The sequence below is a fragment of the Acyrthosiphon pisum genome, chromosome A1, assembly GCF_005508785.2.
Source record: "Acyrthosiphon pisum isolate AL4f chromosome A1, pea_aphid_22Mar2018_4r6ur, whole genome shotgun sequence".
NCBI classification, from domain to species: domain Eukaryota; kingdom Metazoa; phylum Arthropoda; class Insecta; order Hemiptera; family Aphididae; genus Acyrthosiphon; species Acyrthosiphon pisum.
The window spans coordinates 110,991,983-111,009,187 of NC_042494.1; the positions used below are offsets into that span (position 1 = coordinate 110,991,983).

Here is a 17,205-nt window from a genome sequence, read left to right on the forward strand (position 1 = left end):
AATATGAGAATGTTTAAAAATCACTCTGTATATATACGTTTACATATATTTTATTTGATTCATACATAATAGGTACATGTAATTAAAATCAAATAAGCCATTGTGTTTTTTTTTAGTAAACTGTGATTATAAATCTGGACGATTAACCATTACATTTGGTATAGGTACTAATTTTAAAATTTATTCGAAGTGTACTGACAAATCATACCTCCAATGCTCACAATGGTTAAAACCTAACCATAGATAGAAAGCGTTTCAAGGGTTTTAAGTACCGTGTTGTGTTAATTTTTCCCCACATATTTTTGTCTTTTCCGTTTGTTACAATATTATATTTGTTGTATTCAGTACATTGTTATATATTATATTTCTTTTTAATTCAAAAAACACTTATTGCTTCTAAAGGAAATTCTGTTTTAAATTATTGCCTTCACCGCTTATTGGGAATTTATATTAAATGTTTGGATGTGAAACAATATTGTTTTGTACCCTCTCTATTCAGGGACTGTATTTTAAATTTCGGATATTGGTAATATCTTTTATATTATATGTTTTACATAATATTATGATTTACAGTCACTTCGAAAAATCTGATTCTTTCTTCAACAGCGTTCGTATGTCAATAATGATATTCAGACAAATAAAGTTAATTTTAAGTTTATATTTGAAGTAGGTAAAAAATAATAATGGATTAAATAATGTAATATACTTAGACTTATTTTGTATGAGCCATTTTGTTATTATAATAATATAAATTTAAAAATGTTTATGGTTGCGTGAATAATTATTGTTGTAACCTATAAATTGAGTATTAAAAGTTGTTTTGAGAAAAATGTGTCATTTCTCTAGAACTTAGGAATAGTTTTTACATTTTTGTTTCTGGACTATTGTTTCTTGAGCCTTCTGTGGATAGATATAAGGTGGAAAATAAACTAAAAGTAGCACAGTATGCAGGTATTTCAGTGATTTTGGGAATATGGAAGTCAGTGTAGAGATGATTTGACACGTATGGAATATAGAAAAAATGTATGATGATTTTGGATTGGAATACTTTGTTTTTTGTGTATCATTTTTTTTTGACCGACCCCAAAGTTGTATACATACACCCAAATAGGTTTACAGTAGATTATAAAAGTAAAATTTTGTTTTTATGGGAATTTTCGAGTATTTTCCCAGGGTAGGATATATCCGACAACAGATAAAGTTTGCTATTTAGTTTATGTGCTTCACCCACGTCAACGGTTTGTAGAAAGTTATGTACTTATGTATATGTATTAGGTTAAATTAGATATTGGTTAGTTGAGTTCGCTGTTTAGTTGTACAGGTGGTAATTTGGATGAGGCGGAGATCAAAGGTTGAGTGAAATTTTTTTTTTTATTAGCTTTAAGACAGCAGTTGTACCAGAGGGATTGATTGTTGATTTTAAAGATATATTGATGCTGCAACGAGATTTACATATGTAGAGTAAATCACTTTTAGTTTGGTGTATTTAGCTTTTTATGTTTTCGACTCGTGGGTTGGTGAGCTGAATATAGTTTAAAGAGGGTTGGGGCCTTGAGAAAAACACTAAAAAATAGTGAAGGGAATAATGAATGATTGTGTTATTAGTTATTAATAAGTATTAATTTATGTACAAATTGAAGAATATGGCACACAATACTTTTTTTAACGACGGTGCAGTATCTAGCAATATTTTTAAGATAAAAACCATTATTGCAATGCACAGTATATATAATAATATATGCTTATCAGTGTGATTGTGTTGTCGGGTGGTGTTACTGAAATCAAAAATTAATGTCGAGAACATATTGTTTTCCTTGATAACTGAGTAGAAAAGATTGAATATTAATTGTTCATAACGTTTTGAGAAAAGCTGTAGCATTGATATATTCGTGGAGGTATTACCTATTGGTTTGTTAAATTTAAGGAAGAGAATGACTGTGACATAGTTTAGGAGGAATGTTCATTGTATCAAGAAACAAGAGATACGGAGAATTATATTAAACAAATATGTCAGGTGTATATCGGGGGATGATTTCTCAGGATGTTTGAAGTGATTAAGTCGTGTTTCTTATCAATTTAACCAATATACATTATTGTATAAACGTTTTGAGCACGTTTGGGGTAAACGGTTACTGTAACAGAGCCATTATTGGTAGTGGAGTTTTTAAGGAATCGTAAATTGTATTTTCTGAAAAAGGGGTACAGTTATAATATTATTTGGATTAAAAAATTTGGAGAGGTATTGTCTGAGCGCTTCTGCTTTTTTCTATTCACAATAAATTGATAACATGAAAATATTGAAGGCAATATAATAATAATAATAATAACATGGTAATTTAACGGTTCATCGCCGTTCGTATTACCCAGAATTATATAATTATATACCCTCGTAATATCACGTAAATCGATGATCAAAAGGTTGAATACACCAAAATCCGTGTTAAAAATGGCCGAGGTTTGAAAACACCATGTTTATAATTTTGTTAATATTGTGTACGTTGAGGTCTACCACCTATAACTACAATGCTGACACGACGTTGGTGGTCTTTTTGTTAGTATTATGTTATTATTACGAGGTTTCATGAAATATAAAAGTATTATTCTGTACCTATTGTAAAGTGCTATTCAACGTAAATAAGTAAAATAAATAAATAATCATTGGCTGTTTGGCTCATACACGCCAGGTTAGATGTATTCCGAAGATATATCAATATAAAGGATCTCTTACAATATAATAATATATTTCATAGCTTGTTGGTGGTCAACAGTATTGTCAGAATAGTTAAATATTATCGTTCTAAATATTAGAATTTCTTAAATAGTATTTTTGATTTTTGTAGAACGCCTACAGAACAGTAAAAACGGATTTTGTTGAAAACGAATTCCACGTGAAATTCATTGTTCTTATCGTTAGTTAATTTTATTATTTAACGAGTTTAGTAAAAACAGTAACATCATAAAGCTTTGTTCGTATTTAAATTTTGGGAACAATTACCAAGTTACATAAAATTAAAAATTAAAAAATAAATATATTTTTATATTAGGGAAAAATAATACAATTCGGAGGTTCTGTTGCTTAAGAACGATAATGATAATAATAATAATAATAATAATATATAAAAACAATTATTTTATTAACATTTTTGGGTTTAACAAAGACAATATTGTTAAATATATTTAAGAGATAAATATTATATTATTAACTTATGCAACATGGATAAAAATATGCGATTTAAAAATCACAAATTTATAATATTTCAATTGTTTTACATTATCCAGGAAACACATTTAAATTTTATAAATATCATAATTTGACTAAAATTAACTTTCATAATAAAAAAATTGTTTTTATCTATTATTTAATTAAGTTTTAAAACTTTATTTATAAATTATAACCAATAAATACTTAAAAGCAAATGAAAATATAAATTTTTTCTTTGAAAAGTTCTATGTACTTATATAATATTTTCAAAGTGAATAAATTCAGATGCAATTTAAACTTTAAAGTGAACAAAGAGCTATAGAATATTTTTTTTGAACTATATACTGTCTATATAATATATGCTTGTTCCAACAAAATAAAAAAGTGATTCAGTGGTTCAATTTTAATTTAGTAAATTACCTTAATCTTACCACTATATTACTTATAATATTCTATAATTTTCTAACAATATATTCAATAGTAGGTTGCAGCGAGATACCTTTATTATAATTAATAATTTATTGTTGTAATATATTTAGTTATACAAGAATAAATTAAATTAATTAATTTTAGTTAATAATTAGTGAATATATTAAATGCTAGATTTTGTCTTTTTTTATATTATAGTATTATATTTCGGGCTTTGGGCTGTTGTGTTAAACAAAATAAAATATTTTAATACTCAATAAAATATTTTTAAGCTATTTTGGGTCGTGCAATGGGTTGTGTACTAGTTTAATAATTGTGTTGATGAGTACCATTTGATTTTTTTTTTATCATTGAACACTCATTATTTCAATAAATGTACATAAAAAAATGTACATGATTTTTATTCGTTAAAAAACAATATTAACAAAAAAAAAATAATATTTTGTATTCTTAACTTTTTTATTCTCAGTTTATTGAATGACAACATACAACTTTAATTTCATACCCCAAAACAGACATTTTTAAAGTATTTTGGTATATAAAAATCAAATTTAGGATGAGTAGCTTATGAGTTACGCAACTTATAACTTATAAGTATTTATAATTAATATGAGCGGAATTGAGTGTTATGCGGTCAAAATATTGGTCCACTACAACTCTAATCATCTATACTTTAAATAAGTATTTATAACTCATAAACTAGTCCTTCATTAGATTTTTATACATCGAAATACTCATAAAAAATATTTTGTTTTCACATATATTAATAATATATCACCAAGTATATTCTGTTTATACTTGATTAGAAATAAAACTTAAATAGACACAATATTATTGGAGCAACAATTGGATGCAGAAATGCCGACAATGTCAAAAATGACCGATTTCTCATCGTTACAATATTTTGGTATATATTTTTTTTGTTAAAAAATATTATCATACAATCATAACTTTACAGTCGTTTTATAATTTAAAAAGTGGTTTTTGAACTATTATTACAATATAATCAGTCATTATTATTATTTTTATTTTCATTCAAGGTTCGTGATTTCTTTAAAATTTTAAATCCAGTAAATACACACCATAATAACAGACAGGAAGTATGTCAAGTGCGTGGGTTGAGTGTACAGCAGACAAACGTGTATTTATATATAGAGACCTTTCTGTTCACCCCTTTCGTGATTCAATAGCTGTGCATGTGTAAGATTATTTATCAGGCCGCGAAGCAATGTTTGCGTGGATTTTGTAATTTACACGTTACGATTTTCGTACAAATACTGTGATTTAATATTATTTTTTTCTATATAACTTTCTTACACTGTTTTGCTGGAAAACTATACAAGTATATTTTTACCAACATGCACAAATACTAAGTCGGTTTGGTTTATCGAGTGGTCTGAATGTGGTTTGGATTACACAGAGGATGAATAGGATTCAGATGCTGTCGAAAGTATTTTTTATTGCTATTATTAGGTTTTTTTTCATCCGTTTTGGATATAACAAAATCATAATATTCGTGAAATCTAAGAACAAATTCGAAAAAAAGATGATTTAGAATATTTAAACAATTTCAAAGAACTTTTATAACCATAAAGTTATTTTATTTACCCTTTCAAGAATGTAGTAGAATTCAAAACTTTCTATTTATTCTAATTTATTAAACTATGCAAGAACATGATCCTAATATTTTAAACAAAATTATTCAACATATCACTATAAACTATAATTAAATGCAATTTATTCAGAAATAATCAAACTATTTGTGAAACTTTATATTATTAATGTATACATTATAAAGTTATTAAAACATGTTAACTAAGCTATGTACTGCACGAGACGTTATGAAATTAAAAATACACATAATTATGTAATACGATAATAGTTATACGAAAAAAAGGATTGATAACAATACTTGAAATATTGATTCAAGAAATTTGATAATATTTTTCAATTATTTTCTCAAATTATTTTTTCAGTTATTTAACCACAGTAATAAGCATGATATAATAAGCAGCATGCACTATGTAATATAATGCACAAGAATATTAATTATTGCATTGTTATTAAAATACTAGTTTAGTGTCATCAGGTTTCAAACATTCAAAATGCATTACCTACTTAATTTTTAACGTTTAGGTTTTATGTTTCAATGTTTGTACGTCTGCGAAATTCATTATTAGGCATCACAAATACGGCTATTACAACTTTTTTATGTACATGTTCCAACATTTTATTACGTAGTATTATTTAACATTAATTATACAGCGTTGGGGCTTAAACACGAATGTCAACAGAATAACAGTAATTATTATTACTGCTGTTTTGAACAGAAGTCATTTTCCATGGTAGTAATAATTATTATATTTTGGTACATTCATTTTTTATTCAGAAAAATCATTTGCTATTCAACGCACCACTTCAAATTTGGGCATTTAGTTTTTTTTAATATTGCTATATTAACTTCCTAAAATGTGACTAGATCAGGTAGTATTATATATTTTTCTAAAAAACCGTTTTAAAATCTTTAAGCTACCTATACATACTTACATGTTAATAAATACAACGAAATAGTTTCAGGTTTAAAACTATATTGTAAAAATTACTAAAAAATAAATGAATAAATAGAATACACCATAAATTATTGCTGCAATAATTTATGTACCATTCTCTCTCCATTTTAAATTGTACGTCTAATTATGATTAATATTGTGTGATTGCATATTTTAATTTTAATTAACTATATTATTAGTATTCCAAACTATATTTTAGTATTTAAATTGCTATCAATACATTTGTTTTAATTATTATTTATGTAAAGGATGCGAAGTGCACAATATGGAAAAACATAATAAACAAACGTTAGGTACCTACAACCTACGTGAAATATTATAATATGTTCCACGTTCGACTGGTGTCGATGCTATATTGGTATCATTTTAGTACAATAATTTATATCGACAAAAGTTGATTAAAGTGTTCTAATAATGAACATACCTAAACCGATAGACGAGTTGTACTTATAAGACTATAATAGATAGGTATATCGTTGATGAAATCTGGACTAAAACGGGGCAAAGTGTAATAATTTAGAGACCACAGAGCAGAAAATATGATCTCTCGCGGTAAAGCGACTATGGTGTCTGCAGGACCTACGGGTGGATAATATTATGACTAATGAAATTTAGCCGTCACCAGAAAGTCTATCAGGACGACGGTTGAAACTTTGAAATGCAAATTCTACTACACCTACCCTGTTCCAAGAAACGCACATTTTGTCTATTATGTTAAACTATTGTTGTCGTACAACGCGCGCACGAATGCCACAGATGTCGTCATGTATAAGACATGTTGTTCATTGTACGTACCAACACTTGAGAGTACATTGCATTTCGTCCTGACAATATATTTTACTCGGAGCATAGTTCGTAAAAAGAAAGAGAAAAATTAAATTTCAATCGTTACTCACTTGGCGTATCGGCCGCACTCGTGCACAAGCGCCACCGTTCCGTCTGACATGAGTCTGGGGTAGTTGCACCTTCGGAACGAGCTGAAGTACGCGTCAGCCTTGTCCATTAATCGACCCTATAAATAAATAATAAAATCATTTTCCATTGTCCCGTAAAATATATCACGAGTCATGACTATATAAACCTGTTTTAATATATATTATTATCTATGAGGACGTGTATAATATAATATGAAATCAATCACAATGAAAAAAAAATGTCACTTGTGAAGAATATCATGATATCAAGTATCAATACAGTTGTGTTATAAATGCATTTATGCGAATATATTATAACGTCGTGTTGACAATAATAAAAAAAAAAAATCATAAATTAGACTAGTGCTTCCGTGGACACAAATATATTATATTATGTTTAAATACGATTCATTATGGTTTTTGTGAAATATTGGTAAATCGTTTATTAAAAATTTAGTTATATTAGAGTGGTTTTAATTCAAGCCTTATCATATTAATAAGGCATTAAACAGCACAGAAATTATTTGTTTCTACATTTTACTCCTATCACAATTATTACCGTTATCGTTATGACTCAATTTTCCGATTTTTGTAGATTTCACGGTTATTAAATAACATTGTATGTATATGTACATAAAAAAAATGTTAAATAATAATACGTAAAATTAAAATAGCTAAACAAACGGAATAATATTTTTTCGCCATTTCACATATAAGGATTATTCGGTTGAAAGACTCACATTGTGCCGGTTCCAAAGTGAGTCTTATAATCAGCGTTTAATGTATTATTTGTATTCTTCTAAACAGTGTCCACTGTATTATTCTTGCAATATAATATATTAATATACATATTACATATTTGAATAGCAACAACAGAAGCACTTACTTGGCCTAACCTTTATAGGGATATCATAATCAAATTTACAATTTTGTAATTTCAAAATAATTTACTCAATGCGTTAGGGCTGAGTAGGTATGCGAGTATACACTATAGGTATAAAATCTGTGTAAACAAATATGCGATAATATATATTTCATATGCACGCATTCGGGTTTTAAAGAATAAAATTAACCCCGGTATTTGCATATGCGTATTTTTAATTTCTTAATACCTACCCATTATAATACGTGGATTCTGGGTATATATACATGTATTTTTAATATCCGTGGAAAACCGTAAACCCTAAATTATAAATGAGTTCGATTAAAAGTCCATGTAATGTGCATATTACGATACCTGCATGAACTATTGATAAACATTTATTCAATAGTAGATTTTAATATTTTATCTGCAGTATGAACACTATAAATCATTGATTACTTACTGTCACCAATAATATAGTAGGTTATAGGTATACCAACTGGGTAACCTATAAACCTATTTCTTGATTTACCTTATTTATTTGAGTTCGTAACTATAATATCTAAATGATTTAATAACATTTAACAAATAATTATGAATATTAAAACAAGTGACAATGTTAAATAATTGCCATTGCCTGCTTTATAAATGGCGGCCGATTTCAACATTGATCACAACTGTAGTATAAAGACGGTTATCTAGTTGTTGTATATATCTATGGTATTAACTATCAAATTACTCAACTAAATATTTTTCACCGTGGTTTTTATACATTATTAGTAGGCTTATCGGACATGAATTTTTCTATTTTATACTAAAAAATTATTTTTCCAAACCTATTATTATAGTCTCCGGAGAAGATGTAATAAATGTTGAAACTATTTGTTTTTATTATTTGTTATACATTGAAATAAGAATTTTCTACCCAATATCAACCAAAAATAAAATTAATCCCACTGGCTATTTGTCATACATTTTTCATTCTATCTACGTGTGTACCTTAATAATTATTTTTAATTATGGTATGTATAATTCCAATTGTATTTTGTTACCACAAGTAGGATATTTTTGGAAAAAAAAAATATTTTGTGTTTGATAAGAGATATTTTTTCTAGCGATATTGACCAGCCACTACTAAAGTTATAAAATACTTTAAAAAACGAAAATAGCATTTATGCATAACAAACTTATTAAAAATAAAAACAATGGGTAGACACCATATTCTCAATGCAAAAAACTATTCAAAAACATTGTAAACGCTTTTGTTTTAAAAAAATGTCTCACAAAAAATAACGTAAAGTGTGAGCACAATGAATTCTACAACGTAAAAAAAAAATAATTATGATTCCATTATTGTTAACTTTAAAAAACGGTAAAATGGTTTTTATTTTTATCTCATAAGTTATATTCTGTCGTCCAAAAGCCAGGAAAAGTAATTTCTTTAACTTTTGTTGTTTTCCTTTTAAAAACATCTGGCAGTAAGCGGAGTAACCATAAATATAATATGTATACATATACATGATTTTTCATAAAAAAAATTAACTGTTCCAAAGTTTATCGACACCCAAAGTTTAGTAAAAAAGAACACTTCTAAAAATGTAACAAGTAGAAACGAAACACTATAAAAAAAAACACACACAATTATTAGTTTAATATTTACAATATGCATAATCTGAATACATTAACATTTATAATAGTGATTATAATATGACTATCTTATAACGAGATTTAAGATTTTAAGTAAATTATAATTGGAAAATTAATTGCTAAATATGGTAAGAAGTTAACATTTTATTATTACTCGTTGTGACAGATCATTATGTTGGAAAAATAATTTTAAAACAATTAAAACAAATTATTTTTACAGTAAATTTATGTTTTCTGGTCTTCCTATTTTGTATTTATGATTAAAAATCGAAAAGCATACACCACTGAAAACTTTGTTTATGTATTGAGCAAATAATATAATATACTATAATGATGTGATCACAGTTACATATTATAATTCATACGGAAATTACTTATAGTTTTTTTTTTAAATATCATATTTTTCAAAATTCATTGAGAGTTTTTTTTTTAAAACGTAAAGTCATTATTTAGATATTTAAATGCAATTTGTGATTTTATTTGTCTGTCTATTCAAATACGTTTATTCATACACTGAAATAGGGGAAACAGCAGTAAAAAACGTGGTGGTCCACTTTTCGTCATAAATCGATTTCCATTTTCCTCACACGTATAATTGTTTATTGTTTTTTAATGTGCGATGATTTATGCGCATCGCTTTTATATATTTTGAAAACAAATATGCGAGCAAAACGAAACAAGAGTCCAACAACCACTATTCTGATATGTTGTTTGTCACAATTTTTTTTTTTTTTACATAATATCAAGTCTTCGAGAAAAAAATACGTTCACTTGAAAATATGAAGTGTCCAATATATTGCATATTACAATAAACATGGAGTTTTGCGGTCACTACAGTTTTTCCGTTAGGGCAAAATTGTATTTTTCATCACTGCGAGATCCAGTCACGTACTGCTTGTTGAGAAAACAAACAAACAAACGTTTTTGTTCCTCCGTGTGTAGCAATAGCAGTAGTGAGGCCACTTATAAGTATATATTATTATATGTACCGTAACCGTCGCCATCGGTGGCAGAACACCAATGGCTTACTTGTTTTATACCGGAGTGTAAATATTTTTCCTGACATTATTACGAGGGTAAGCAGAACAAAGGCAGAGAGAAAATAGCAAGTAATAGGAGCCTCATAGAAACCTCAAAAACAATGGTGAAACGACAATAATTTAAAGCTTAAGGTCGCCAGTAATTAGAATTTCCTTTTTACCTCATAGTATTATTGTATAAGTAAATAATTATAATATTTGCTGATAGTTTAAAAGTTATTAAGCTATATTTTAGAATACACAATACCTAATAATATTGTAATCCAAAAATTGTTTAAACTGCAAAACTATTATGCATTAAGGGCCACCTACACGTTTTTGCAATAACGTAAGCGATTTATATTCCGTATTGAGAGTATCTCTGCATAGTAAATACTTAGCTATTGTTTTATCTGGATAAATATTGTATAACAGTTATCTAATGGTTATCCTAGATGAAAAAACCCAAGCCTAACTAAATTCTTCTAAAACATAAAAACTTAAATATTCATCATGAACAATATTTCCGAATTTTCATGAAATGCTTCAAAACAATAAAAAATATTCTGAAATGGGAGTCAAATATTATATTTACTAGTAATTCGAAGAAATAAAAACATGTCAATTTAGAAGTACCTGAATGAGAATTTTTCAACCGAAAGTTTCATCATACATTTTACCGATAATGTTAATTTTTAATTGTTATTGATAGGCTAACAATTTATCTATTTATTATTTAGATAATAATGCATTGCTATATATTAATTATCTAGATACCTACAAATAATCTTTATCTTATCCATTAACTTTTCATTTCAACTCTGAACTAATATCTTATAACCATTGAATTACGATACCCTTATTTATTTTAAGTAATACGTGTGATCTCATTTTCAAGATCCCAGATCGTAATTCATAGTTAATAAACAAATTAATTACATAATTGTTCATTTGGAACATAATGCGCATTACATTAAATATTTAAATGTAAATTAATTCTAATATTTTGGGTTCAGTGCTATTAATATTTATTTTAGAGTACAATTAGTATTACATTTGATAGATTTAAATACGTCATATTATTGAAGTTAATAGTTATTTTATTATCTGGCCTTTTTTTCTGTTTTTGTCATAAAATAATGAAAACAAAGATTGTCCCTACATTATTATGAGTTCTTTATAATCATCTTAAGATTTTCTCATGAACACATTTATATTGTCCACTGTTTTAAACCAAAATTCATTTTTTTTTATTGTGATCGACAACGTAGTACTTGGAGTAATACAATATTGTATATGTATTGATAGACGTTCTGTCAATATAATTTTAAAGCGTCAATAATAATTAAATACAAATATAAAATAATATTTATTTTTTTGTAGTATAATTTAACACACCCCAAAAGTGCATTATATCAATAAACATTTAAAAAATAATAAGACAGATAGAATAACTATAATTAAATTGAAACTTTACTCTTAGGTATACAGTTTTATAAAAATGTATCTCATCAAAACAAAAATGCATTTATTTTTTTTCATATATTGCCATATTATTATGAAACTATATTGTATAATAATAATAATAATAATAATAATAATAATAATAATAATAATTGAAAACAATGGACCAATTATTCATCAACGACATCCTGTTTAGTAAGAATGACTAGTTTTTAAAAAAAAATTTAGTTACTTTTTTTTTTTCAAACTATATGAGTCTTGATAATTAAGTAGGTAGTTATACAACTAATTAGGTAAAATATAAATTTACAACAATTAAAATATGATAAAGCCTGTTTGATTGAAGGATGATAAAACATGGGATATAACGTGTTTTTTTATAAGGGGGAAAATATTTTGAATATTGAAGTGGATGTTGGAATATTCAAATAGAAACAATAAGTAGGTACGTTGTGGCGACTATTTTGGGGTAGTTGAAGAGGAAATGGGGAATTTCACAGTTCACGGAGTCGTTGTGGGGCGTGCAAAGCGGGTTTGTTACTTAAGGATTCGATATTATTTTCTATTGTTTCACAAAAGTATATAAATTTACATGCTTGTAAAACATAACTATTTATTCTAAACATAATTTTTTAGGATAGACATAAAGCATTATGCAATTTATTGAAAATTAAAATTGTCATCCTATAAATAAAATAATGATAACATAATATATTATACAATAATAAAGACGTATATTACTTAAGCTATTGACATAACATTTTAATGTATTTTATTATTATATTTCCCAACTGAACATAAATTATAAATTTGTTCGTTATTAATTGCTAACACTTTATTGTATTTTCTTTTAATTTTTGTTATTAACTTTATATATATAATAATATATAAAATAAATTAACATGATATATTTAATTTTTTTCAATAATATGACGTCAGTTGATAAAAATACATAAAATTAAAATAAGGTACGTTTTGGTAAGTTTTTATCATCAATGATTCCAGTTAAATGTATTACCACAAAACAATAATCGAAATCAAGATTTATCAATATTATTATGTTGACTGAACATTCATATAATATCGATAATTTATGAGCACGTCCCAAAAAAAAAATGTTAGGAAGGAACATGAACTTATTACAACATAGTATGAGTGTAAATATAAAAGGGGTTTATCAAAGGTTGTATACCTATTAAATTTATATAAATTATTAAAATATGAAGGATCAAATACTAAGTTATTTATCAAAGATTCAGCATTAAAGTAAAAATGATGCATGCATTAAAAATTAAATGTATAAGATAAATAGATAATGTATTCACGAAAACCATATTATTGCGATTCAAAGTGTGTTTATTCTACGTGGTGTGCGTTTGAGCCACTGTATAAATTAGTTAAATTTAATGGATGCCGTCATAAAAAAATGTAAGAACTATCATCTTAATATTTCGTTTTTTTTTTTAATATTTCAAGTTTGATTCTTTAGTTTTTCTCCCCAGTTCACGAAAAGTTGTCATTAAAAAAAAGTTATTAAACATTTACGACAAGTTGCAAGTATTTAAGTTTGAAATCGCATTTCGTAACAACAGTAAAAACAAATTAAAAAATCGATTTATTTTAATGAGCGTCAAAAAGTACCTTAAACTTTACCGATTTTATGTAAGGTTTCTCTGTGACTATTTCCTAGAAATAAAATCCAAAATGTCGATACCAATATGTTTAAAGAAATATAACCATGGTACAATAATAAATTGTAGGATATTTTTACTTTAGTATTATAGATATGGAGTGTCACCAGTGGGTGGCTTCTCCTTCATATTTTTCTGGCTGTAATCTTAATTTGTTAACACTTAAGCTTACTATACATAATTTGTATAGATTGTTTAACTCAAATAAAAAAAAAAAAAAAGTATTATAGATGTTTATAAATACAAATTACAATTAAAAATGTCCAAAATAATTTATTATTATACTTACAAATATTTAAAACACAATTAAAACAGTAAGTTATTTAACACAATATTATTATTGTTCTAATTGAGATAATAATACAATTAATTTAATATTTTACACAATAATTACAATCCTAAACTTTTTAATTGTAATGTGATTTATGTTTATTTATTTATTATTTATTTTTTATCTTTCTTAATTTTAAATAAAAATGTTATTATATTTGAAAAATAAAATACCTATTAGATTTTGAATTTCAATGTTTAACCATAAGAGACTATTTTTGTTTCATGGAAATTGAATTTTTTGAATTTTGAATAATTTTGAAAATGTATGAAGTATTCGTTTTGTCTTGTATCAGCTATATATAATAGTATACCCATCAGTTACATCAGTTAAAAATTAAAAAAAAAAAATGTTCTTTGAACCCTTTAATGTTGAAATTATTACCTATTAAGTATAAAACCCTATAATAATAATAATTATTTTTTTTAACCTTTTCAACTAACTTATAAATATTGTTTTTATGATTATTTATAGGTATATATTGGCAGTATAGTTTTAGTTTTAGTGCATTATAAAAGAATAAAAGATTCGACCGATTAAATTTCTCAAACGGATCCATTATATTATTATATGTCTGGGTAAAATGACCATCCCTATATCCACGCAAAACAATTGCAGTCCTGGGTCAGTAATAACCAATTTCTACTGTCTCCGGTGAAAATCACATTATCCATTAGTATTGGGGTGGGAGTTGTGACTGGGAAGATAACAATAAAGAAGGGTTGCCGGTGGCCGTAAATAAAAGTCCGGGGCCATATCAGATGACAGGAAATCTCCAAGACCAAACCTCTTAAGTACTCGGTTATTGTTTTTCTTGTTTCGTTACGGTCCGCTTTGAAGGAAATCTATTTCTCGTTTTGTTCCACCCCATATCCTATCCCACCTTCGTAATAGCGTCGAGAAATATATTTGTTCGACGTATAAAATACGTGAATCATCCATGTTCACCGGCGCTGTTGACAGCCACCGTTCACGCAATGTCGATAAGTGGACACGGCTATTATATTATTATTGTTTATTTTTAATTGTCCCGGAATATATCATTATAACAACCACCTTGGCCCTCATACTCCCCTTTGATAAGCATACAATCATATAAAACATTATTATTATGCTAATCAAATAATATATATGTAAAACCACAATCTCCAAAACAGATTTCCCATAACTCTGTAGAGCAGCGGTATTTCTAGTCGCAAAACACACAATATATATTAATATATTTTATATACCTATGTAAATTTTACTTCATTTATTAGCCTATTTCACTACCTATAATTTTGTACTCGAAGGAAAAATATATATATTTCGGGAACATTACTGGGCTTTGAATTATATCTAACGGATGTAATGACATTAGGATTTTACCCTTAATTATTATCAATGAACATTAATGAAATTTCATACTTGTCATTATAGACCATACAAAAGGACCCAGACCGGTCTATATTAATATGAAGTTACTGGTTTAATTGTATTCAAAGACCCAATTGTTCCCCAGGCTTTTGGAACTGCTGCAAATATTTTATTCGACAATTTAAGTATTCTGTTCACCGTCTGACATATCTGTACCCGGAACCATGCACGACATATCATCCGAAAACTGTGTATAAGACACACATACATCACACTGTTTATTATCAGTGAAATTCTATAGTTATGCTATACCTGTTTAACTAATTTGGTTTAAAATAATTATTATTATGAACAACAAGATGTCATGTCTGAGAGGTAGACTTGCAGGAGTGAAAAAATGTTTGTGTTGACGAAATATAAAATTTTGTTTACTATATTGAAAAGTTAGGAGTTAAATATAGGCCAAAATAGTTTTAGAAACTAAATTTAAAAAGGTAAAACACTACGAATATTAAGCATATATATGCTGACTTATCCTGTACCGCAGCAGATGAATATTATTGCTACAGTTTAGGTCACATACTTGAACATTATACTATACATACGACAAACAAACACATTTTTTCAAGCATGAAAAAATAGCACTCATAATGAGAATAAAATATGAATATATCATACATAATATTAAAATACTTAAATTGTTGTTTGGTAAAATAAAAAGCATTAGTTTTATATTGTACAAATAATAAATTAAACAATAATTTTTATTTTTTTTTTGTTTAGCAAAAACAGAGGGATTGTAATCATAATATAATATATTTCAATACAATTTTAAAATAATAAATGTAAATATTAGATGGGTATACACATTTACATGATACATATTTGATATATATGATACATTAACATGAAATTGTTTTATGTGGAGTGCGTTGGATTTAATTTCCGAGAGCACAATATATTATCATAGATTTGTAATTATTAAAAAGTTCAAGTAACTAAATTGTACAACTTTGATACTTAATTGTTTCTGAATGTATTGTATTGTAATTGTTATTTTTAATACCTATAATAAGAGAAACAAACAATTCATCAACCTACCATAACATTTTAATATTCTCTTGAGTCAGTTATCACTTTATTAAAAATATTTTTGTGTGACACTGTAAACGAGTATTCAAATATGGAGGTATGGTCCAAATATGTATATATTGTACATACCTAAATAAGACGATGACAATTCAGATGTATACGTTCACTTCCAAGTTTTAGATTGCTGTAAGACCCATTGGCTTTTTGCCTGTCTTGGCTAAAGTTCTAGAAAATACTATAAATGCTTAAACGCACCATACCTATTATGATAGAAAAAAAAGTCTTGTCCGATTCTCAGTTTGGGTCTTGTTCGACCCTTGAAAGTTGTAGATGCTATACTTTGTACTCACTAAAAAACAATTAAATTTAACTTGTGTTTTCTCATATGGTTCATAAGCATTTTATCGTATATGGCATGAAGGTTTATTATAAAGCTGGAAACATTTCTCCTTTCAGCATACTATATCTGTTCATCAATTATTCATATCTATCAGAACGTCACTATCAAATTCGTTACGATTCTTCGCACTTAGGTATGATAGGTATAAGTTATAAAATATGCGGGCATCGACCTGGGTGGTATTTAATTTTCTGTTGTTTATAATATATTATGTTTGACTCTGACCGT

At 26.6% G+C, this 17,205-nt stretch overlaps 1 protein-coding gene across 1 annotated transcript in view; it reads right to left on the bottom strand.

Moving 5' to 3' along the window:
- LOC100574734 (LHFPL tetraspan subfamily member 1 protein) overlaps nt 1–17,205 on the bottom strand; it is a 266,810-nt gene that overhangs the window by 106,572 nt on the left and 143,033 nt on the right. The window contains exon 3 of the mRNA XM_003245649.4: nt 7,098–7,213. Coding sequence (XP_003245697.1) covers nt 7,098–7,213 — 116 coding nt within the window. The remainder of the gene's footprint in view (nt 1–7,097; nt 7,214–17,205) is intronic.